The 23,241-nt window shown below is 46.5% G+C and overlaps 1 protein-coding gene across 1 annotated transcript in view; it reads right to left on the bottom strand.

The window, feature by feature from the left end:
- The window catches only part of CEP112 (centrosomal protein 112), a 193,969-nt gene that overhangs the window by 9,521 nt on the left and 161,207 nt on the right, over nt 1-23,241 (bottom strand). Inside the window, exons 26-27 of the mRNA XM_054516852.1 lie at nt 21,933-21,992; nt 21,002-21,056 (exon numbers count right to left, since the gene is read on the bottom strand). Coding sequence (XP_054372827.1) covers nt 21,027-21,056; nt 21,933-21,992 — 90 coding nt within the window. The 3' untranslated portion in view covers nt 21,002-21,026. The remainder of the gene's footprint in view (nt 1-21,001; nt 21,057-21,932; nt 21,993-23,241) is intronic.

Below are 23,241 nucleotides of genomic sequence, written 5' to 3'. Positions count from 1 at the left end.
AAAAGCAGGAGGAGAGACAACAGTTCGGAGAGAACAGGCTTTCCTGACTAGTGGAAAACTTGCACATCATAAAGTCAAATAAAACTTTTCAGTTCCAGAGGTAAAAAAAAAAAAAAAATACAAACCCAAGCCCTTTGTGCATGGTTATTTTTAGGTGTGCTGTCAAAGTTGAATACCCTAAAATCATACCTGCTTTGGTTTGTTTCTGCCTGTCCATTCAATTCTCAGAATTAAGGACAGTGAAGGGTGTGAGATCCCAGCCCCTGTGGTGCTGTCAGGAGCTGGGTGATGCCTCTCAAAAGCTGGACCAGTCCTGAGGCCACAACAGAAACATTAATTTTCTTAAGGATGCTTTTATTTCCAGGTGTGAAATAGAGGCTGGAGAGAGGAGGCTTTGCCTGGAGAAAGCCTCACCCCCACATCCTCAGGTCACCCCTCCTGAGCAGCTGTGTCCAAACCAGCGTCAAATTATTGGTGCCATTTCACCTAAAATCACATTTTACTGCTCCCCTTTCTCCCTGTTTATCTACATTTCTTTTTAGCAGATTGTATCTTCCTCTGCCAGAGCCCTATTGATTGTATGAAAAGGTGTTTTCTTCCACTGTGGGAACCTCCACCATAATCCTTAAATAATTAATATTGGCAGCTTTGTTTTCCCTTTTTATTAAAAGGAAGGGAAACTTGCTGAGTGTGAGGTCAGTCTCTCTCCTGACCAGACCCAAAAAGGCTGCTTGGACATACATTTCATTAATGATTTTTTTTTCTTTTTACTAGAAATCTTCGTGCTGGGGGAGAAACCATCAAAATAGTATTTTAATCTTTTTTTCCTTTTGCTTTCTAATCCTTTCACAGAAGCTGGAAATTACCAAGTATCCTTTCTCTCTAAGAAACTGGGGGGACTGGGACCCTCATACTGCTGCAACTCAGGAGAAACTGAAGTGTTATCAGCCCATATCCCCATTTCTGCATCCCCAGCCCCAAACCAGCTTCTGGGCTTTTCCCTCTTTTCCCAGCAAGACTGAAATTAGAATACTTTGGGATTTGCTTTTAAATACTTGAAAACAATTCTAACTCAAATCTCCTGTTATCCTGAGAGCATAATCCAGACTCACATCACAACTGAGAGATCCCCCCTCCTTTTTTTTTTTGGTAGTGTCTGGATAATCATTTCCCCAGCACTCCTGTTCCTCCAAGAACCATTCCAGGGAACAAAACCCATCCCCAGGAGGATCCTCTGGCACTGAAGCAGTTCCTACCTTGCTGTTCTTCCCCTGGAAAAGGCCAGCACATCCCCTCCACACTAATCAAAGCTGCAGATCAGCTCATTAGTGATGATGCAGGGCAGCCCCTGGCAGGGGATGGTGGCCATGGCAGGAAGCACTGAGGGGAGCAGGAGGTGGCTGTCACCTCCTGAGTCCCAGCTGCTGCTGCTTCCTGAGATAAGCTGAGTTTGTAATGGGAACATTTCCACCTGGGGGAAGCCCTAAAAACTCCTAGAAAGCAGTAAAAGCTGAAATCCTGCTGTGGGTGATGCAGAGTGGGGCTGGCTACAGGACAACCACACTGCTGTGGTGTTTCACACCTCTAAAACACTTGGAGGTGTTTCACCTAAACACTTGGAGGTGTTTCACCTCCAAAAAACACCAGTTCTGAGGAATTTGCCAGAGACACTTTTAGGGTTTGATTCAGATTTAGGGTCTGTTCACCTCTGTGCATGGAATGGAAATAAGAGCTTCCACCCAAGCCCCCTGCAAGCTGGAAGGGGAACACTTACCTCATCTCAATCATGGATGAAGGGAATTTGCTTGAGAATGGAAAATAAAACTTTGGAAATCATGGAAATAACTCTTTGATTATGATCCCCATCCCGTGCCTGGCTGCTCAAATTAACTAAGAGCACTGCCATGGTGGATGTCCCTCCCTGAAGGTCAATGGGAGGATGATCAGCTCCCAGGAGAATGGGGCCCATCCTGCTCCCTGCTGGCCTGGGGGATGGCAGAGCCCCAGAGGAGCCAACTGGCCACAGGGGCAGGGATTTCTGAGCACACCTTGTGCAGGTCCAGCCCTGCAAGGGCTTGCCCTGGGCACCTGTAGCATGTTTTAGTGCTGGCTTCCACTTATCCACCCTGTCTGATGATGGACTCGATGAAAGAAATGCTGGAATAGCTGATTTTTCTTCCAGCCCTAATTTTAGACAATAAAATTAGATAAATCCCATAGATTTAAGCAATACACCATTGTCATTTTGTTACACAGGCACATGCCCAACCCAAGAGCAGATATAAAATTAAATTAAATGTATTAATTAAATAAACATTTTATATTTATTTATTTATCTTATTTATTTTATATTTATTTATATTACAAATAAATTGGATTATATTAAATTGATTTATATTTAAAAATAAATTTAATTTAATTTTTTTATTGAATTGATTTTTTTAATATTAAATTGATTTCAGTTCATGGAGAATGAAATATCAGGGCAGGCTCAAGACAGAGCTATTTAATACATTTAAAAGGATGTGGTTTCCACAAGCTCAGACACGTTGACATCTGCTCTTGAAGTGAACATGGATAATGAGGCTCTCCTGTGATACACCTGACACCAGCCAGCACAGGGAACGTGGATCTGTCACTCGTGGCTCCAAGTGAGAGGATAAAACCCTGGGTCAGAGACCTGGAGCTGGTCACCAAGCCCTGGGCTCCAGCCTGAAAACGCCCCTGTGCTCCAGCTGGGATGGCTCTGGGAGCTCTGAGCTGTGCCAGGAGGAGCAGCCCATCCCTGGCAGTGCCCAAGGCCAGGCTGGACAGGGCTTGGGGCACCTGGGAGAGTGGAAGGTGGCCCTGCCCATAGCAGGGGCTGGAATGAAATGAGCTTTAAGGTCCCTTCCCATCCAAACCCTTCCATGGCTCTGTGACCACTGGAGCAGCTGCAGCCACAGCTGGGACACTGCTCAACAGCCTGGAGGCAGAGCCAGCCCTTTGTCCTGGAGTGCACTAAAATAATAACCTGCCTAATACTGCTATTACACCCATGCAAATCAGGAGGAAAGGATTACACCACTATAAAACCAGTAAGAAAAAAATATTCCAAGCAATTTTTCTTCTCCTGATGACTTTACAGAGGCTGGGGAGGTTCTCCCTGAGCACTGAAGCTGCTCAGAGCCTGGGCACCAGCTGAAGTGGCAGCAGCCCCTGTGCAGAGGGGAGCAGGGATGTGTTTTTTGGCAGCAGGGCCAGCCCGTTTCCTTGGGCCACCCCCTTCATTGTGAATGCTTCAGGCATTAGCTCAGGGAACTCACCCAGCTAAAAATAACCCTTCCCTCACAAAAAATAGACAAAGAAAATGGCTATTTATACCCTGGATCAATTCCTGGGCTCATTCACCATGCTGCTGATGATCAGCACAAGGAGCCCTGCAGCTGCCTCAGCCAACCCAGCCTGGGGTGCCCATGGGCACATCCTGGGCACAGGGGCACTGACCCCATTTGGCTGGAAACCAGCTCAACATCCACACATGACCTTTATTCCTGGGATTATCAGGGGCTGGAGAAGGGAGCACTGTGGGTGTTTTTATAATTTTCCTTTTAGTATCTGGGTTTTCAGTTTATAAATATTTTTTTTTGTTTGCCTCACCTGGCTGCCCTCCCAGCTGGGTCAGGGCTGTTCCTCTATGTGCTGTTCCCAAATTCTTGGGTTTTTGGCCACAAAAAGACAAAAGGCCAGCTTCAAATGCCCAAAGAGAAACAGAGGATCAGCCAAACAGTTTGATAAAACTCAGGGAGAATGATCCATCCTCATCTGCCTCAGCAGACAAGTTTAAATATGGATAAAGACAGTCGGAGTAATATAGATGCATTTTTTCCTCTTGTTGTTTTCTGTTTTGACTTCTTTGGGATCATTCAAAGGGAGGTTCACGCTTTGATCTTCTCTATTGGCAATATTTTCTTCATCTAGGTTTTTATAGTTTGAGAAGAGATGTTACATGCTTGCAAGAGAGACTATCAATATGATGTGGGCCTGAACAAAAAACCTGGTGTCAGGTTCTCCATTTGGAGTGTTACCTCAAGCTTTGAAGTTCGTAATGATTCAAAAGCATCTAGAGCTGCTACAAATGTTAATAAAATTAAAGCCATCTGAAAGTGAGGCTTGCATGTGCCTTTGAAAGTAGGTCTGTGATCAGTTATTACCCTCAATTACCTTGTTGTCCACTCTTTTAGCTCGAGGTTAAACTCTTAACACTTTGCTTTGAAGTGGTTATCCTTTTATCTATGACCGGACTGAGGAATTTAAGGGCAATAATCAATGAGAGCTTCATAAGAATAAAGGGGAGACAAGGCAAGGAGAAGAGGTGTGAATGTGCCCTTAACGGCGGGCTGGGGGTTCGGGGGGCTCTTTTGCTTCACAGCCTTGGGGAGAAAAAGAAAAGGAGAAAGAAAAAAAATAAAAAGGAAAGATGAAGAGGAAAAAAAAAAAAAGGGGGGGGGGGAATGAAAGAAAAAAAGAGAAAAAGAAAAAAAAAGAGCCCCAGCAATTTCCAAATCACTGCTAAAAATAAAGCAAAAGCAGCAGCCCGGGGTGCGGCTGGGCGTGGGGAGCACGGCGAGGTGAAGCCTCATCAAAGGCGAGGAGAGATACGAGCAAAGGATTGGCTCCGTCAGCCTTTGATGCTGGCCAGGACACCTCGCCCTGCAGGACAGGACACGGGGTGGGTGCTGGGGACCCTCCCTGGCCCCAGCAGGGACCCCCGCCCCAAAACAAGGGGTTGGCACCGGCCCGTCCCAACAGGACACGGGGGATTCCTTCGCTGGGAGGATTCCATCCCATGTAGGATGCTCCAGAGGGAACCCTTCCTGCCCTTCCCTGGCAGAGCAGCATCCCTGCCACCTGCACCCCGCTGTCACCAAGGGGTCCTTGGCTACGGAAATTGCAGGGGGAGAGAGAAGATGAGGAGGACTCCACTGATATCAGAAGGCGAATTAATTACTTTATTATACTATATTATTCTATACTATATTGCACTATGTTACATTGCATCTAAACTGAATCTGCCAAGCACTCAACTGCCCAGAATCTCCTGACTGTCAGCCCACAGTCCCCACACACACAGCTGGCCCTGATAGGCCAAGGAAAGAAAACCCCATCACTCTGGGTAAACAACCTCCGTATTGCATTTGATTTTTGCACAAACACAGGCACAGCAAATGAGATAAGAATATTCTCGGGAGGAATTGTGCCTTGCTTTTCTCTGTGAAGAGAAATGTGGGGCTACACTTGGCCACCCCTCCCTGCTGCCAGCACCCAGCACAAAGCCACCGTGGGATGCTGAGTCCCTTCTTGGAGGGCAACAAGCCTGGGGAAGGAGGCTCAGAGAATCCACCTGGCTACATCCTGGTGACATCCTTGTCACACCCTGCACGGGCTCTGGGGTGTGCCCCAGCCCTCCCCTCACAGGACCACAGCCAAGCTGCGCTTTCACCATCCGAGGAAAATCACAGCAACACTCCCAGCCAACTCTTTTCCTTTCATTTTTTTTAATCCGAGGTGCCTAAAGCGAGGTGTTGAAACGCATGTTGAGTGCACCTCGTTTGGCAGGGGCCCAAGCCCACATGGCCTGGGTTTGTGAAGTCCTGAGCACAACCTCGGTGTGTGCTCAGCATCTCCCGAAACCTCGCTTTGATCCCGCGCCAGACTTCCGAGCTGCGTGTCTAATTTAAGGTGCTTGGGTTGGAAAATGTTGACAATTATTGTTACTCTAAAATTAAATCAGTGCTTAATTATCAAAATTGATGGTAACTTAGAGTGGCATTTTCAAGAGAGCCTCAGGGAGTCAGAAGGAGATTTTCAAAGGCGGTTCAATGTCCCAGGGCCATGTCTCCCTCTCTGTACCTGCACTTTCCTACTGACTGCTCCTGCTCCAGCACCTTTTCAAGGCCACCCGACTTGTGCTGAGCTCTCAACTGAAATGCTACAAGGTGGACCTGAAACCATGAGCACAGACCAAACCTCCAGCCCTCCAAATGCACTTGGCTAATTCACAGCGAAAAATCAATTGGCTTTGGGTGCCTAATTCTCCTATAATCCTTTAGATAATCCCAGCTTTAGGCTTTCAGATACCGATAAAAAACCAAACAAACCCCACAATACAAGAAATTCGTGCAAATAGAATAGAGGACCAACATATATTTCATATCACTTTCAGATGCTCTGAACTTGATACGAAGTAGGTTGAGGACAATGGCAATAAAACATTGCTCAAGAGAGAGTAAAGGCACAAGACCGTGAAGCCCCAGGCTGAGAACAGAGTTTCGTAATTAAGTAGCCTCCAGACAACAATTGTCATAGACAGGCATTGCTCAAGGACCCAGCCATTATTGCTTTCATTATGATTTTTCAGGAGAGGATCTTTTTCTGGCCTGGCTCCACCTTCATTCAAAGCTCCCAGTGGCCCCAGCCACTAATGAGAAAGCGTCGATTGAGAAATGCTAACGAAGCCTGCACAGGCACGGCGTGAGGGGCGGCTGTGGAGCAGGCACGTGGCACTGGGGTCCAGAGCAGGGCTGCTGACAGAGGTGACACCAGGCAGGGACATCACACACACATCTGGGATGGAGAAATGCAGAGGGGGAGGTCACGGTGGTGGCTGGGGCACCCCAAGGTGCTGCCACTGCCCAGACTGGGGGGTCACTTGCTGGTTCAGTGAGGTCCTGCTGGTCTTGTCCATCAAATCAGTGGAAAATGTGCTGACAGGAAAGGTTTTGCAAAGAAAACTGAGCCAGCTCAGAGAAAATCCTGATAAACCCTATATTGCAACTAAATAACCTTCTTTTTAAAACTCAGTACAACGTGGGAGGTGTAGTTTTTACTCTGTGCATTTCACAGATCCAGTTGGCATCTCCCATGGAAGCTTGGGCAAGGAGAGCACGGCAGAGTGGAGGAGCACACAGTGGCTGGGCTGTGGCAGTGTCACCCATCCCTGTCACACCACCACATCCACTACAGACCACTGCTGCATCCCAGAATTCCCACATTCTGGGGTTTGGCTCAAACTGGCCCTGGAATTTCAGCTTTGCGATAGAGGGGAGGAAAAAAGCATGAATCAGAAACTCCTCTCTGCTTGTAGAACATTTTGATTTCTCATCAAAACCGAAATTTTGACTGCAAAGACCCAGCTGATCATCATTCCCCCAGCTGGTGCTGAGTGAACCCCACTGGAATGGCAGGATTAGCTCCCAGCCCCTGAGCATGACTGTGCCTGTCTGCACTTAACTGCTGACCTATCTTCAACATCCCACTAATTAATATGCTGAACCAAGGTCGTGTTCCAACACGGTCTCATTTTCCAGTGAAGGGAAGAGCCAAGAAGGATTAGGAACAAATGGGAACAGCCCAGGATGCTTCCTCACACCCTGAACCACGGTGGGTCATTGCTCCTCCACCTCAGAGGCCTCCAGAGGACCAGGAGGGGCCCCTGTGCCAGCTAATTCCTGCCTAAACAGTCATCCCAAGCTGTGGCAGAAAAGCCAGGCTCAGCCACTCACTCCTGCTCCAGCTGCTCTGATCTTCGGCCAGTTATCAGCACCTGGATGCTCAGGGAAGAGGGAGGTGATCCAAGGAGGTAACAAAGGAATAAAGTTCTCCTTGTTCCTGTAAAAATGCTGGACAGGCTGGCTGGGCTGGGTCAGGGCACAGCCCAGCTCCTGGGGAGCCTCCTCAGCTGCTGGGAACCCCAGCCCATGGAGGGCTGGCCCCATCCCACAGCAGGGGCTGGCTGCAGGGACACCCCCTCCTGCACTATGATTGTTACTCAACCTTTGTTTCCCAGCTCATTATATGGAGGAACAGAGTCAAACACAGTAGAGAAAATCTCTTGGCTCTACACCATCCCTCTGAAAGCAGCAGGGTGGCCAAGCAGCCTCCCCTGTGACCTCTGCTCCTGACACACTCAGGGGGAATTTAATCTCCCAGGGGACCAGGAGGGACCCAGGCAAAGGCTGCACCCCACGGTGCCCAGAGCTGCTGCTGGGCTCCCAGGTGCACAAACCCCACCTGAGAACCTCCCCAGACCCAGGCAAACCTTGCAGGGAGGGGATCTGCTTTCTTAACCCTTGAGGGAAGGAGAGCACAGCACTACCAAAAGCCCACCTGCCAAGGGGAGCAGTGCCTGGAGCCACAGGACCCTCCCAGCCCCATCACACCTCCAGGAAGGGAGGTCAGGGCAGCAGCAGTTTCCCCCAGCCAGACAGGAGTCATGGGCTGATGAAGATGAATCAGGTTCTTTTAAGGTTTTAATTACTTTTCTCCTTTTTCCAAGATAAAGGGTCCTCTCCAGGGTCTCCTCTTGATGGTCTCCCTCAGCAGCATCCCTCACACCTTTTTATCCCTCCAGCAGGTTTAGGAGAAAAGACAGATAAGAGAGCAACTACTCTCCTCCTGGAGGGTATTTCCTGTAATACATTACAGGAATGCCCCAAAACCCCTCCAGGACATCCTGGGGCAGACTGGTCCTAATGGGAACTTCTCCCCACTCTGATCCACGATCCAACATCACTGCTCACACCAAATCCCCACCTCAGGTGTCCCTGGGAAGGAGCAGGGGACAATGCCAGGCTCAGGGGTCCCTGGAAGGAGCAGGGGGGGCAATGCCAGGCTCAGGGTCCCTGAGAAGGAGCAGGGGGGGCAATGCCAGGCTCAGGGGTCCCTGGAAGGAGCAGGGGACAATGCCAGGCTCCTGCACACATCCCCCTGTCCCTGAAGGAGCAGGGGACAATGCCAGGCTCCTGCACACATCCCCCTGTCCCTGGAAGGAGCAGGGGACAATGCCAGGCTCCTGCACACATCCCCCTGTCCCTGGAAGGAGCAGGGGACAATGCCAGGCTCCTGCACACATCCCCCTGTCCCAGAGGGGAGGCAGGGCTGGCTAAATCCAGATCTCTGGATCCCCCTGGAAAGGCACGGGGGGAGGAGAGGCACGCCGCCCTTCACGAGGTTTTGTGACTGCAGAGAGTTGGCAAATCCCCGGATAAAAGGGAAAATATGTTCATAATAAATAAGACTGAAGTAACACGTTGCGAAATATTTACTCCCTCGGAAAGGCGGCTGTTTGCTTTCAGTGGAGCTGCATCTGATCCTCTGCCAAGCGGGGCTGAGCGCCTGGAAAAGAGACTTTGCTGTGGTCAGCCAGGGAAAACCAGGTGCCCAGAAAGTGCAGGGACTGTGTGTGCACAGGCACACGTGAGCAGGGATGGATGGGCACCGTCCTGGGGGTCCCCAGCTCCTGAGAGCCCCACAGACAGAGCAGAGCCAGCCTGGAGCTGAAACTGGTTTTAATGCAGCTAATCAGATGTCAGTGTAGAGACTGAAGGAAGGAGAATAGAGGGGAGAAAAAAGAAAGAGGTGTTGATAAAATACTTGTTAGAAAGAAAATTGGATTAGTGGTGCCATTCTGGCCATGACGTTCTTTGAGCTAGAGAAAAGAAATAATAATCTTGTTCCTTTTTTCCCCCGTCTCTCTGCAGCCTACTGAAGGCCTCACAGCCAAAACATCAGTCCTTCTAATCTTATTTTCTTTTTTCTAGCATGTATTTTATTAACCCCTTTTCTCATTTAACTGCTATGAATAGCTCAGTGGGTAACATCCTTCTTAGAAAGTGAAAACCTCCTTGGAGATGCGGTGCAAGGAGAGAAATGCAGACAAACTTCCAGCTCCCGCACTCAGAAGAAAAGCCCCCTCTGTAATCCTGTCTGGTGAATCCCAACATTGTACCCCAAGGTAAATGCCAGCTCCAGGTCCTCTCTTTGGAGCAGGAACAATCAGGGAATTTATCTGGACACACCAGGAGATTGCTCCAGCTCTATAAACTCCAAGGATGTGGAGCAGAGATGAGAAAATAAATAAACGCCTGTGCTGCTTCTTGGGAAAGTGTCTGTGTGTGTGTGTGCATTCAGCACCCTAAAGTCAAGTCAGGCAGCTGAATCACCTTTTCACAGCTTCCCTCTCAATCACCTTTCCTTTGCAGCTTCCCTTGCCAGCTCTCAGGCACCTACAGTGAAATTCCCAGGGTGGACTGGGATGCTCGTGGGAGTGAGCCCAGCACGCACTGGGCCAGGCATGTCCTGCTGCTGGCACAGGGGCTCCACTGGCTTTATCCCACCAGCCCAAAGCAAGGCTGGATTTCTCCTCTCACACCCACAGCAGGACTTTGTGCCCCATGTAAGACATGGGATGTCTGGAAGCTCAGGACCAGCCTTCCCCCTGCACAGCAGCGATATTGATGTGGCCAAAAAGGGGAGAAAAACCATAATTAAAACATCAAATATAAGAGACAGTCCTGCCCTGAGCTGCTGTAAGTGGGAACAGAGATTTGGCCTCTCCATAAAGAAAATACCAGCCCCAGTGAGCTTGGCTGCTGCCTCCTTCCCTGTGAGCAGCAAACCTTCCTGGGAGAGGAGCGGGATCCAGCTCTGCTCGATATTGGTGTGTTATTTTCCTTGACAGCTGTGGTGCATAGTGGTAAGTGCATGTTTAATTCATTCACAATTTATGGTGTAATGAGAACAATGAATGTGTCTGAGGGAATAATTGCTTCACGGCAGGGATGCTGGAGAGTTCAAGTTGGTTGGCACCTGGACTTTGAATCGGGGCTGGCGGGGATTGGCTCCGGCAGCCCCACAATAGCCCCGAAAACAAAGCTGGGGGGACGGGGAGGGGGTTCAAAGTCACCCCGGCCGAGCTGCAGCAGCCTCTCGATGGCAGTGGCTGGATCCCAGCCCTGTTAGAGCCCTGTGGCCCCAGTTACTGGGCACCCAGTGAGGTTTGTGCATGTGGGAGCTGCTTTTCCAGGCCGTGTTTACAAGGGAATTCTGCTGCACTGCAAATCCGCGTCCCCGGAAAACCAGTGCTTCCCCCACCTCCCTCCAGGACCTTTTCACGGCTTGGTCCTGGCAGTGTCTGCCAAACCCTCCTTTTGTTGGGGGTGTGGAGAGGGGGTTGACCCTTTCCAGTGTCCTCAGCAGCCACATGGAGTTTCAGAGGCCTCAGAGGTCAAGAGCATCCATATGGAGGGCCCAGGAGCTCCGTGCGTCTCCCAGCTGTCCCCACGGCAGCTGTGCTTGCAGCCCCTGAACAAAGCTCATTAGGGGGCTCGTTAGGACACTCAGGGGGTGCTCTGAGCTGTCCTGGAAGAGCCCTGAAATCACACCACTCCCAGTAGAAGGCTCCATGTATGAACAGCTCCCATCCATCAGACTGGGAACAGGGAGATCCCGTTATCCATCATGGGCTCTCTCCCACAGCACTGAGTGGGGCAATACTTTTGAGCAACAACAGAGAGATGCTGACAAATCATCCCTCAAGCTTTGGTCCATGCAGGGGGGTCTGCAGCAACCCTTTCCACAGCTCCCAGCGGAAATGCCAATCTGATTTGTCAAACAGATGTGCCAAAGCACGAGCAACAAATCTTCCATGCCTCAAATCCACCCCAAAGAGATCAACAGTCAAGATGGGGCTCTTGGACCCAGCATCAGCTCTGGGGGGAACAGGCTGTGAGGAGCTGTGAGACTCAGATGCTGTTGTTAATTATTACATCATTATATTGGGGAGCTGTGCTAGAGACCATCAGCACTCGAGCTTTTCCATACATGGCCCGTGCAGGATGGAGCTGGGTCCCTGTTCTCCTTCTCCAGATGGGAATGCCACGTGCTGGGGATGGGTTTGCCTTGGACAGCTTTCAGAGATGCTGAGCTGGGAGCCCTGCTACACATTAACTCCCATGCAGTGCTCTACAAGATGTTTTGAACACGTATGCAACACTTGGGACTAAACGGAGGCTGCTTTTAGCAGGGGCAACATCTGGGTATGAGCAGATGTGGGCCAAGCTGGTGAGCAAATCACTGCAACGGCTTTTCTTTAGGGACTGAAGGCATTTTTCCATGGGGTTAAGTGGTTGAGGTGCATAAATTGGAAGGACACCTAATTAAGATTAAAAAGATGAAGGTTTTAGGCTGCTGTGTCCCCTCAGAAACATCCCACGTACCCGCAAGATGGAAGCAGCCACAGCTGGGAGTGGAAGACAGAGCGTAGGAGCAGACAGAACCATGAATTCGTAGTCCTGACAGAGAACCTTGTTTCATCCCCTCTACTCCGAGGTTAAACACGATGTTCTGTCAAGCCACACTCGGAGGAAAACAGGGTTTGGCAGCGGCGCCTCGCTCGCGAAACCGCGTTAAACACGGCTGGGCTCGGCGGGCACCGAGAGCAGGCGCTGCCAGCCCGCCTTTCATCTGTGCTCAGCAACATCCCTGCTGCATGCTAGCTGTTGGGTTCTTTTTTTTTTCCTGTTGAGGGTGGGATTGAAGGTATTTAAGAGGGTATTTTGTGTTTAGATTTAAATGTTTATTTTTTCTTATCTATGTTATAGTCTCACAGGTAGTGAGTTTTGTAGGATTTTACTGACAAGCTCCAAAATGGTTAACTATTTTTCTTTATAAGGTCTTTTAAGGTTAAACTATTTAATTAAGAAATGGCACTAAAATTATTTTTACTTTTAACTTAATAACTAATTACTTGAAGCCCACAATGCAGTTTTTGTTTAATTACAAAATACTACTTAAACTCATGAAGAAGAAGGACTAGTTTCTATTTTAAAACTTCTATCTTGTTCTATATATATTACTATATTCTAAAACTTCAAACTCCAAGTTTTTTACCTTGTGATATTACACACTTAAGATTAAACTACACACTAGTAATTTTAGTGTTATTACTCAATTTTGGAAGCTTTGTCTATGGTTTTAGGTCAAGTGAAGTGTTCTTTTAGGGGGTTAGAGTCTGTTGGTACAGAAAGTTTAAAATGTTTAGCATCTAGAACTCCAACACATCCAGGAGGCAGCACTGTGGTAAATAACTAATAATAAACTCCTCTGTCCCCCCCATAATGCTCTGTCTTGTCACTGCTTTCCCTGGAGCTGCTTTGCCCTGACACTGCTCTGCCTGCGGGGAAAACAACAGACCCTAGTGCCTAAAGAGGGACCAACCACCTCTCCACGGGCAAGAAAAGGTTAAACCCAGAGGTGCCTGCAGATGCAAAGTGTGAATGAGACTGGGGTTCACACCTTCTCCCGAAGCTCAGCTGTGAGCTGAGCCCCCCAAAGTCCCATCCCCATCCCAACGCAGATGACAGCTCGGGATACAAATAAACCCACCCCTAATTGCACAGCGTTAATTACCGAGGGTGTTTGGGTTTCTCGGAGAACATTAGCTTGTGAAGAGCTCAATCAAAGAGCCCTTGGGGCATCCAAATCAAGGCAAAGCATCAAACCCCAAGCGCTGTTTTGAAAACACAGCTTCAAATGCTCTGTGCAGGGAGGAAAGGCTTCCCCTGCCCCCAGGCAAGGGCAGAGGCTGTGACCTCGGGGTACAACATCTGCAGGAGCCTCTGGGGACACCCAGCGCTGCTCCCAGGGTGATTCCAGCAAAGCTTTGACCACAGGCACTCATGGAGGTGTTTGCTCCATTGGATTTCCCCTCCTGTTCTCCCAAGCCCAACCTTTTGTGCCCAAGCAGGGCAGGTCTGAGTTTGTCCCTGCACAGAACTGGTTTCCACCAGCCTGGGAACAATTAGGAGAAGAATCAACTTAGGGAGAAAACAAAAAAAAAACAACCCAAAAACCAAAAAGTGACCAATAACTGCAGCCTCTGGTTAGCAGAATATTTTTAGCTACACCAACCTATGTATAATATATAACTATATATCTAATATATATTATAATTTATATATATAATATATATTATATACACATATTCTATTATATACTTATATTATATTATATTATATTATATTATATTATATTATATTATATTATATTATATTATATTATATTATATTATATTATTTGATATATATTTTAATATTATATATAATATATAATTATATATAGATATTTATATATATATATGTTTATGTATATTATATATAAATATCTATATACATAACTATATATATAAAATTATACTATGTACAATATATAACTACTAATATATAACTATGTTTTTATAATGATGGAACAGCATTGCAGGTGAGGTGTGCAAAGAAGGAGTGAAAACAGCAAAAAAGTGACATCAAAAAGTAATAATCTCAAATTAAAAATAAGGTAATTAATAGCATCAAATTCAGGGGAAGAATTTCTGATCACAGTCAGGAACAATGTAAAAAAGGGCTTCAGTAATATTTGGGTAGTAGTTCTTTTTCTAATAGAGACGGTCTTTTTCAGCCAAACCCACTGGATTTGAAGAAGAAAATTAATTCAGGGAAGTTTTAAGAACAGTGTCCCTAGGCCACTTCCAAGTCCCTTTTAGTCTTCAGATCTCTAACTAGAAGTTTCTAAGCATCCATGCAGCTACTTCACAGCTTTGCACTCATATGGGTACATGTACATTTACTTGGAAAGGGCTGTTATATGAAAAAAAGGAAAATAAAGATCCAGAGAGATTTGCTCACATCAGTAAGAAAGCTTCTGGCAGTTGCACATATTTTAAAATATTATTTCAGTTTACACTTGGCATTTCTCACACTCTTGCTCACAACCCTGCAGCTTACACTGACCCTGCTCCTGGAAACAACCCCATGGGCCAAACTCAGCATCTTCTGCAGAGAGGGACCACCAAACACTTCCCATCCATTCTCCTACAGGATTAAAACAGCATTTATTTTCCAAAGTGACACCAAAAAAACATATTGATATTAGAAAGCTCAAGCCCAGCTGTTCCTCTGTGAGGATAAAAGTGCTGGGGAGGGAGGGAGGGGTCCCTGAGGACACCAGTGCTCACCTGCCTCCAGGTGCTGACACCCTGAGGGGACACCTGCAGAGGTGGCACCACACCAGGTCACCCATGGGCTGGATCCTGCACAAGGAGCAGCATCCCAGCCCAGCTGAGCACATCACAACAGCTGCTGAGAGCAAAGCTCCTGCAGCTACCCTAAAACATGGGTTTGCACTGCCTGGAGAGAAAGGATCAGCCCCCACCAGAAATATGTGAAAGGAAATCATTTACAGCCCTTCCTGCATCCACAGAGAGGTTAAATATGCTGATTCCACCAGCATACCTCAAATAAAAACCAAAAAACAAGCCCACTCCACAGAGAAAGCTGCTTCTACCCCACCAAGTTACCAGGGGTAAGAACTTCAGCCATCCTTTGTGGAACAGATGTTTGCACCAGCCTTTCTGCAGCCACCCAACAGCTACAGGCAGCTCACAGGGGGCTGAAGGGTTTTTCAGGCAGGAAGATGGTGGAGATACACTTGGACTCAATGATCTTAAAGTTCTTCTCCAACCTAACAGATTCTGTTTGGACAGCAGTGCTGTTTAGAGAAGGAGGCTTCAAGGGAGACATTTGGGAGCATGAACCAGCCCAGGTATGATCTGCACTAAAGGCAGGAGCCAACCATCCATCCTGGCTGTGGGGCTGAAACCCCAGAAGGTCCCTGTTTATCAGCACAAGGGTGGGGATAGGCCTGAAGTGAAGAGCAGGCTCAAGGTTAAGTGTTTGCAGATGGGTTTATTGAGTTAGGCTGAAGGCTCAGGTGGGAATGTCCCTCTGGGCAGGGGCTGCTTTGTCCTGTAGCTTTTTGTCCATAATCTCTGGCCCTGCTGGTGCTGGGGCAGGGTGTGGGATGGGAGCTGGGGTCTGGTTCCATTTTACCATGCCCAGTGTTTATATTTCACACTGCAACAAAGCAGCCCAGTGGTGCAGGAAGGACCACACCAAAGGTCTGAACAAGGGCACTGGAGCAGCACAGAGCCACCAACCTGTGCTGGAGCAAACCTCAGATTGTGGGGGTGCTTCCAGGATCTCCTGGGCACAGCAGCAGAGCTCTCATCCAGAGTTTTCACTGCAGGTTCAGATCTACACTGAAATGAGTCAGTGATCTCATCCAACAAGGATGAACAAACAAGAAGATGACAAGCAAGTGTTGCTAAGTCTCAGAAGATGTAACATCATTCCTGATCCCAATTAAACACAGCCTTGCAAACATCCAGGCTCTGACTGATCATGAGATTCATATGGGGTCATTTGCCTCCTTAGGTTTGTTTTTCCAGTACCCTCAGATGCTCAGAGCCTGGCTGGAATAAAACTGACTCTATAAAATTTAGGCGAGAGATTTAGAAGAGCTCTGAATTTGAAGGAATCAGTCAGACTGAGAAATCCCTCTCTAAAAACACTTGCTTTGGGACAAGATGGTTCAGCTGTGGTCCTGAGTGTGACTGCCACATCTTCAGTGACATGTGACACACCTGAGCCTGTGCCAGCTAAATCTCATTGAACAAGTCCTGCAGCCCCCAGCACTTCCCAGCACTCCTCAGTGAAGAGCCAAGGGTGGTCTTACATCCTTCATTTCAGCCCAGGACCTCTTCCACCAGCAGGTTTCTGATGGATTCCAGGGCTAGAGTTTTAATGAATTCCTTGAATCCTTTATTTGGGCAAAACTGGACAAAGTTAACTTCAGTGTAAGCTTGAGATAACAAGAGAATTAGGACTCACAACCTTCTTTTGAAAAGATGGTCAGCTCTGCCTGGTATTAAACTTTGATATGAGGTTTCAATGGGAGAAGAACAAGATTCCTAAAGTATGAATCTGTTGAATAGATTTTATAAAGGTGGAGGTATTGTTACAACTTCACTGCCCAGCTGAGATAAAGGTGCTCCTTTACTTTGCTTATTCTACCAACACACATTTCCTCATTTCCAGCCCTTATACTGAGTCTGAATCATGTGTTGCCACATTTAAAGCCCATCTCCATTCCCACTGAGCTGTATGTCCATGGAGCATTTGAAACAAACAGGCCTTTGGGACCCAGCTCTGCAGATAAAATTGCTTTAGAGAGCTGCCCAAAGGAGGTCTCAGCTCTAAATCATCCTTGTGGGAAGGTGAACTCCATGTCCACCTTCCCAAGAGTTTTGGACATATCTGGGTTGAAAGGAAAATTAAGGTTTCTATTAGAAGATGGAGCACTACCAGGAAAGAAAACATTTCTTCTCCCAAGGATGCCTGAAAGGAAACAAAGCTCTTATGACCTGTAGCCATAAATTTAAATTTCATAAAGCAAAACTCTTATGACCTGTAGCCAACTATCCCACAGTTCATGGGATAAAGGGATGAAAAGAGATTGGGATTAGGGATGGCAGAACAAGGGCACGACACAATCTCCACTCCTTTTGTTCTCTGGTTCTCTGTCAGTGAAGGAGAGACCAACTGTGGCAGCAAATGGTAAATAAATGATATTTTATCCAGGGCTTTGCCTTATTTACATTATGACAAATGCCAGATAACACCACAGAGCTGCTCAGTCACTACGTGTAAGTGCTACAAACTGCTCCCACATGCAGCACACTCCCTCCTTCTCTCACACAAGACACATTTTTGCAGGATCAGGCCCTCATTCAGTTCTTTCACTGCTTTTTCACAATTTTTTTCCAGTTTAGGGAGGAAAAGTTTTATTTAATTATCATCTTTTTTTTTTTTTTTGTGGTTTGAATTGACCAACTGCATATCTTCCCCTGGCTTTATCAAAGAAGCCACCAGTACCAGAGCACATCTAGTTTTAAGAGGGCTTTAGTAGGCAGACTTAAAATTGATCATGCATTTTAGTTTCAGTAACTTGCAATTTCTGCACGCTTTGATAGAGCACTTTAAAGAACAAGTCTTTAATGACAAAGGCTTAAAGGAAGTGACCTTTCTGAAGAAAATATCAAAGCTTGGAAAAGATAGCTCCTTGGAAAAAAAAAAGGCTGAATTAAAATGACCTTGTGTTCTGAAACTTCTTCATACAATATCTGACGTCTTACTTTTCCTTTGTACCCTCCAAATGGGACCAAGTATAATTTAGCAGTGTGGTGCCTCCAGTCCATTCTTTGATTTGGGGAGGACTTTCAGTGCATTAAGAGAATTTTTTAAAAATCAGATCCTATAGAGATTGTCTATGAAGACCCCTCAGCACCAGGATCAAAGCTGCGCCTGTTTTCCAGAAAATTCAATAAATATTTTCTTCTAATCACTATAAAATATTTTTTTTTTTCTGTGCAGCAAAATCATTTCTCAGTTTGAAACCACCACAGTCAGGAGAGATTTGGGCAAGCACCAGGAGTACCTGCTGTCCCCAGCACAATTAAAGCTCTGTTGCAGACACAAGCAGAAGGAGGGACCTTGTATCCCTTTCCTTCCAGCTGGGCCAAAAAGGAGCATTTTTGTTCCATGTAACATAAGAACTGTGAGTGGCACTGAAATAAAGTGTCACCTTGATAAAGGTCACCTCCCTGGGTATTGGTGAAAAATGTTACAGTGACTTTTTGGGTTTTATAGCGGGTGAAACAATCTTCAGTCATGGAGCAAAATCAATAAATTAAATAAATATAAAATAGAAACAAGGTTGTAACCACACTGAAGCTGGTTTGGCCAGAGCTTGTTTAGGGACAACAAAGCCAACTCCTGGCTGCTGGCAATTCCTTACCAAGTGGGGGAAAGAGAGGCAGAGAGCAAGAAATAACTGTGGAAATCTTTCTAATCCTTCAGTTTAGACTCTAATTCTTACTTGCCACAAAAATGATCAGAGCAATGTTAAGAGCTACAAGAGAATTCCACCCAAACTTACATTTAAGTTCTCACAAGGTTCAAAGTGGTCCTCAAGCTGTAGCTGTTGCTGGAGAGAATTCTACAAGAGTTTTGAAACCTGATGGATTCCAGGGCTAGAGTTTTAATGAATTCCTTGAATCCTTTATTTGGGCAAAACTGGACAAAGTTAACTTCAGTGTAAGCTTGAGATAACAGGAGATCTAGGACTCACATTGAGTCCTAATTGACCTGATTGACCAACATCTACTTTTCTCAAACTGCTGTATGATCATCAGTGACATTAGCAACCCAATTCCACCAAAAAGAAGGAAATTCAGGAATTCAAGTAGCAAGAAGAGCATCCACGTGTTTCTTTATGGATGTACACCATTTCCTGCTGTCAAAAGCACTAAACCCACACAGATTTAATGGACAAACACAAGCAGAGAAGCAGAATCAAAGATGCTCATTTCCCTCAGGCATGAGAGGAGCTGCCACTGTCCCCATCTCTGCCATTTGGACATGGGGCCATGCTCAGTGGGTACATCTCAGTGCCCACTGCCTGTTCCTGCTGCAGGGCCCAGCCACTGCTGCCCTGCGCCTTTTGGGGTAATGTAGCCATGATATTTTCTGAAAAATCCTTTCCTTAGGATTTTTTCCTCCTGAGAAGCTGAGAGGCCTCAAGAACAAAATGTAACCAATGGTTATCTGCTGCTGTGGAATGCAACAGGTGCATCTGGGATTGGCCCATGTTGGTTGTTTCTAATTAATGGCCAATCACAGTCAGCTGGCTCAGACTGTCTGAACCACAAGCTTTTGTTATCATTCTTTCTTTTTCTATTCTTAGCCAGCCTTCTGCTGAAATCCTTCCTTCTATTCTTTTCGTATAGTTTTATTAATATATATATAATAAAATAATAAATCAAGCCTTCTGAAACATGGAGTCAGATCCTCGTCTCTTCCCTCATCCTCGGACCCCTGTGAACAGAGTCCCAGGGTAAAAACCTTTTACTGCCCTCAATTAGCTCAATGCATCCCAACAATTCCTGCTCCTCCATCTCCCCATTCCCCCAGGCCAGGCTTTGTGGCACCTGCCACAGCAGCACCTCCTCCTTTATCAGAGGAGCCTTATCTGTAATTAGAAGAATCACTTGTTGATTCAAGGAAGGTGAAAAACCTGCCCAGGCCCTGACAACCAGCAAAGCAGCCAGAGCTGGGGTTTGGCACGGAGCTGCCAGGAGGAGGGGTGGATGGAGCCAGCCTGCCAAAGCCTCTCCTCCTTGATCTTGGTGCCAGGAGCAGATAAGAGCCCAGCTGGTGAGCTGGGACTTGGCAGCACGGCTGCCTCCACCACGGCACTCAGGGGAGAGGAAACCTCCAAATTCCACCCAGGCTGTGGCACAGGAGCACTGGTGACACCGTGGTGAGGCAGGAGAGGGGGCCATCCCCAGCAGCAGGGCCCCTCTGGTGCTGCCAGGGCCACAGCTGGACTTGGAACAGGAATTTCTGGCCCTTTCTCAAGCATTGGGCCTTGATCCCAACAGCACCAGCAGGAACAACAAAGCCAGACCTAAATGCACACATTCCAAATGCTCCAATGGAAGGCCATGGAGGTACCAGCACTGTCCCATGGCTGGGGACAGGGCCAGCTCTGAGGGCTGCCCACACTGCCCCTCAAAGGTCACCCCAGAAAACCCTCTGGAATCTCCTCAGACTTCCTGGGATTGTCACATGCCCACATGGCACCAAGGTCACATCACCCTGACTCCCTCCTAACAACACCCCTGGCTCTGTTACCAGCCCATGAGGACGGAATTCCCTGTGCCCAGAATGTCCAACCCCACCAACAGCCAGAGCTGCCTGCAGTGCCACCCTGCTGCTCTTATCCTTGTGCCAAAGAATCCCTCAAACACAGCACAAATTCCCACTTTACAAAGCCACACAAAACCCCCCTGGCTACTGAGGTGAGTGAGATGCTCAAGCAGGACAATAATGTCAAAACAAAAAGATAAGAAAATAATATTTTAATATTATGTAAACACATGGACACAGAAGAATGTCAAAATATGTTAAAATATCTCGGACAATAATAATAATAGAAAATGGGGTTTTCTTCATGTTTAAAAGTGAAAAAAATGGTATTGGGAAGGAGTAACAAAAATATTAGTAGAGCAAAGCCTACTTGCTTGGTAAGCAAGCTCAGTGTGGTGTCAAACCGTGTATCAAAAGCATAAATCTGTAATAAAATAATGATAAAAAAATAATGGAAGGAAGATACAACAAAATCCATGCTGGCATGAGCTATGAATATGTTTTCATGAAGTTCATTTTTTTTGTGCTAACAAAAGAACCACTAATCTTTATAATTTACAAGAGCCAAATCTTCAAACCTATTCAAAGCAGTCCATTTGGCAATCACAGAGATCCCACCGGTCCATCAGCTACCTGAAAAGGAAGAGATTTTTGTCAGTTATACCTCATTATTTTTATTATAAAAACACAACAGGCTGAAAGCAGGGCTGGGTCCAGTGGGCAGTGGGTCTGGAGCTTTCTATTTATCTAACAAAGTTACCTATACTGGACTTATTACCAAGGATCTATGACATTTTCAGTTTCCAGTTAGCTTTAGCTAATTCCTGTTAACAAACAATTCAGGATTAATATTTTCACCAGCTCTCACACTGCTAACCTTCTCACAGTTACTTAAATATCTCAAATGCTGACACTATTTTTACAAGCACACATTCTTAGCTGCAGAAACCCTCATGTGAGATAGATATGAAACACCCTCAATGTCTATAAATACAGTAAAGATGGAGTGGTTTTCCTAGGAAGGTTCCTTGTACTCACCTCTCCACGTGAATCACTTACTCTAAAGGCACAGCCAGGCTTTTTATGGCTGCAGCACTTGCCATAATTTATATTGGAGGGTGTAAACCTCTCAAAAAAAAAAAAAAAAAAGAAAAGAAAAAAAAGAAGCTCAGGCTCGTGGAGATCCGGTGCTTTGAAGATGTGATCTGTAATATTCTGCCTTGCATCATTGTTTTCCATCTTTAAAGGAGGTGGCATCACCGCAGCTGTGCAGGAGCCTCACCCTCGACATGCAGGCAAAGCCCAGACTTGCAGAGCACCTGCAGCTCCTCTAATCCTGCCCTAGCAGCACTGACTAAGCACTGGGGAGAACTTCTCAGATGCTTGTTTACTGAAAAGGAGCTTTTCAAACTGCACCCACGTTGGAGGGTTTGAATTAAGCTGTAAAACTCTCAAGCACTGGGACCCAGAGGTGTGAATGGTACAAATTGATCAAAGATAAGCCCGTACTTTTTTGGTGTTGCAGGCGTTCGGGTCTTCCTGGAGGACTCTTTTCTGCAGAAAACTTACCTGTAAAACACATCCCACATGAAAACAGGGTACAAAATTCCAATCAATATATTTGTGCTCATTTCATAAAAGGAATTTTTCTGGTCTCTCCTGCCTAAATAACATGCAGTAACACTTTAGCTGTGTAGAAGAATTCATATTTAATAGAAGACTGTTCTCTTGGCTTCCCTGGCTCTGCTCTGGCTGTGCACCCTTCACTCCTTCAGGAACAGAGTCAAACCAGTTGTTAAACCCAGCTGGTGGCACCATCTGGGTAGTGCAAGGCCTTGAGAGCTCCCGTTCTCCTGGGAGCTCCCATGGGATTCCTGTGCTCTGATCCCTGCACTTCTGTTCTTGTGATGGAGGTACTCACCTGTTCCCCAAGTGTATGAGAATTAATGCTTATTAACACACTGCATCCCTCCAGGAGCAGACAACCAGGCAGCAAATCCTTTACACTTAGCAACAAGTTTAGAAAACTTCACCCAAGCCCCAAGTATTTTCATTTTCTGCTGTTTATTTTTATCCCCGCGCGGTGCTTTTACCCAGCCTATCCTCTTCATCCTCCTCCAACAATAAATAATCCTGACAGGTGCAGGGATTCCAGTGCCCTTCTTGTCTGATGTTTTCAAACAGGAATTTCAACAATTTTCAAAGAGCAGGACACCTGTGCTTCAGAGAGAGCCCAGCTCCCCGAGCAGTCTCCGACGCCAGCGCGCGCGGGAGCGCGGCCAGCAGCGATGGATTTCTGGGAGAGCACCCAGGTTTTCATGTGTGCAGTTACCTCTACTCCTTTGAAATGCTGCTGCTGCTTACAGAAGCTCTGCAGGTGGATATCAGATTCTACTTTTTTTTTTATTTTTTTAACTCATTAAAAGGTGTGGTGTTAGCTCAGAGTGATGCTTCCTACCAGGCAGTACTGAGAGTACTTTTAGGAGTCTTTAGAAATAGCTTTTTACTATCAACTGGAAATAGATCTCCCCAATAGACCCTTAACTCTTTATTTCCCACAATTATTTAAGTGACAAAGAGCATCACTTCCTCCCTTGAAGTGGAAGCAGAATGTTTACAACCAGAGTGTTGAAGTTGTGTCAGTCCTTGCACATGAAATGTTGAGTTTCCACTGTCAAAATTTCCTGCTTCCATTGAAGGTGGTCTCTGCCAGGGGAAGTGTCTCATGCAAAACAAAATATGCTATGGAATAATTCTTATGCATTGCAAAGAGGAAAATTTGGGAAAATCCCCAAATACATGAAATTACCAATCATCT

The sequence above is a fragment of the Molothrus ater genome, chromosome 19, assembly GCF_012460135.2.
Source record: "Molothrus ater isolate BHLD 08-10-18 breed brown headed cowbird chromosome 19, BPBGC_Mater_1.1, whole genome shotgun sequence".
Lineage (NCBI taxonomy): Eukaryota > Metazoa > Chordata > Aves > Passeriformes > Icteridae > Molothrus > Molothrus ater.
Note: the sequence above shows the minus strand (reverse complement) of the source record. Positions and strands in the feature narration are given on the sequence as shown.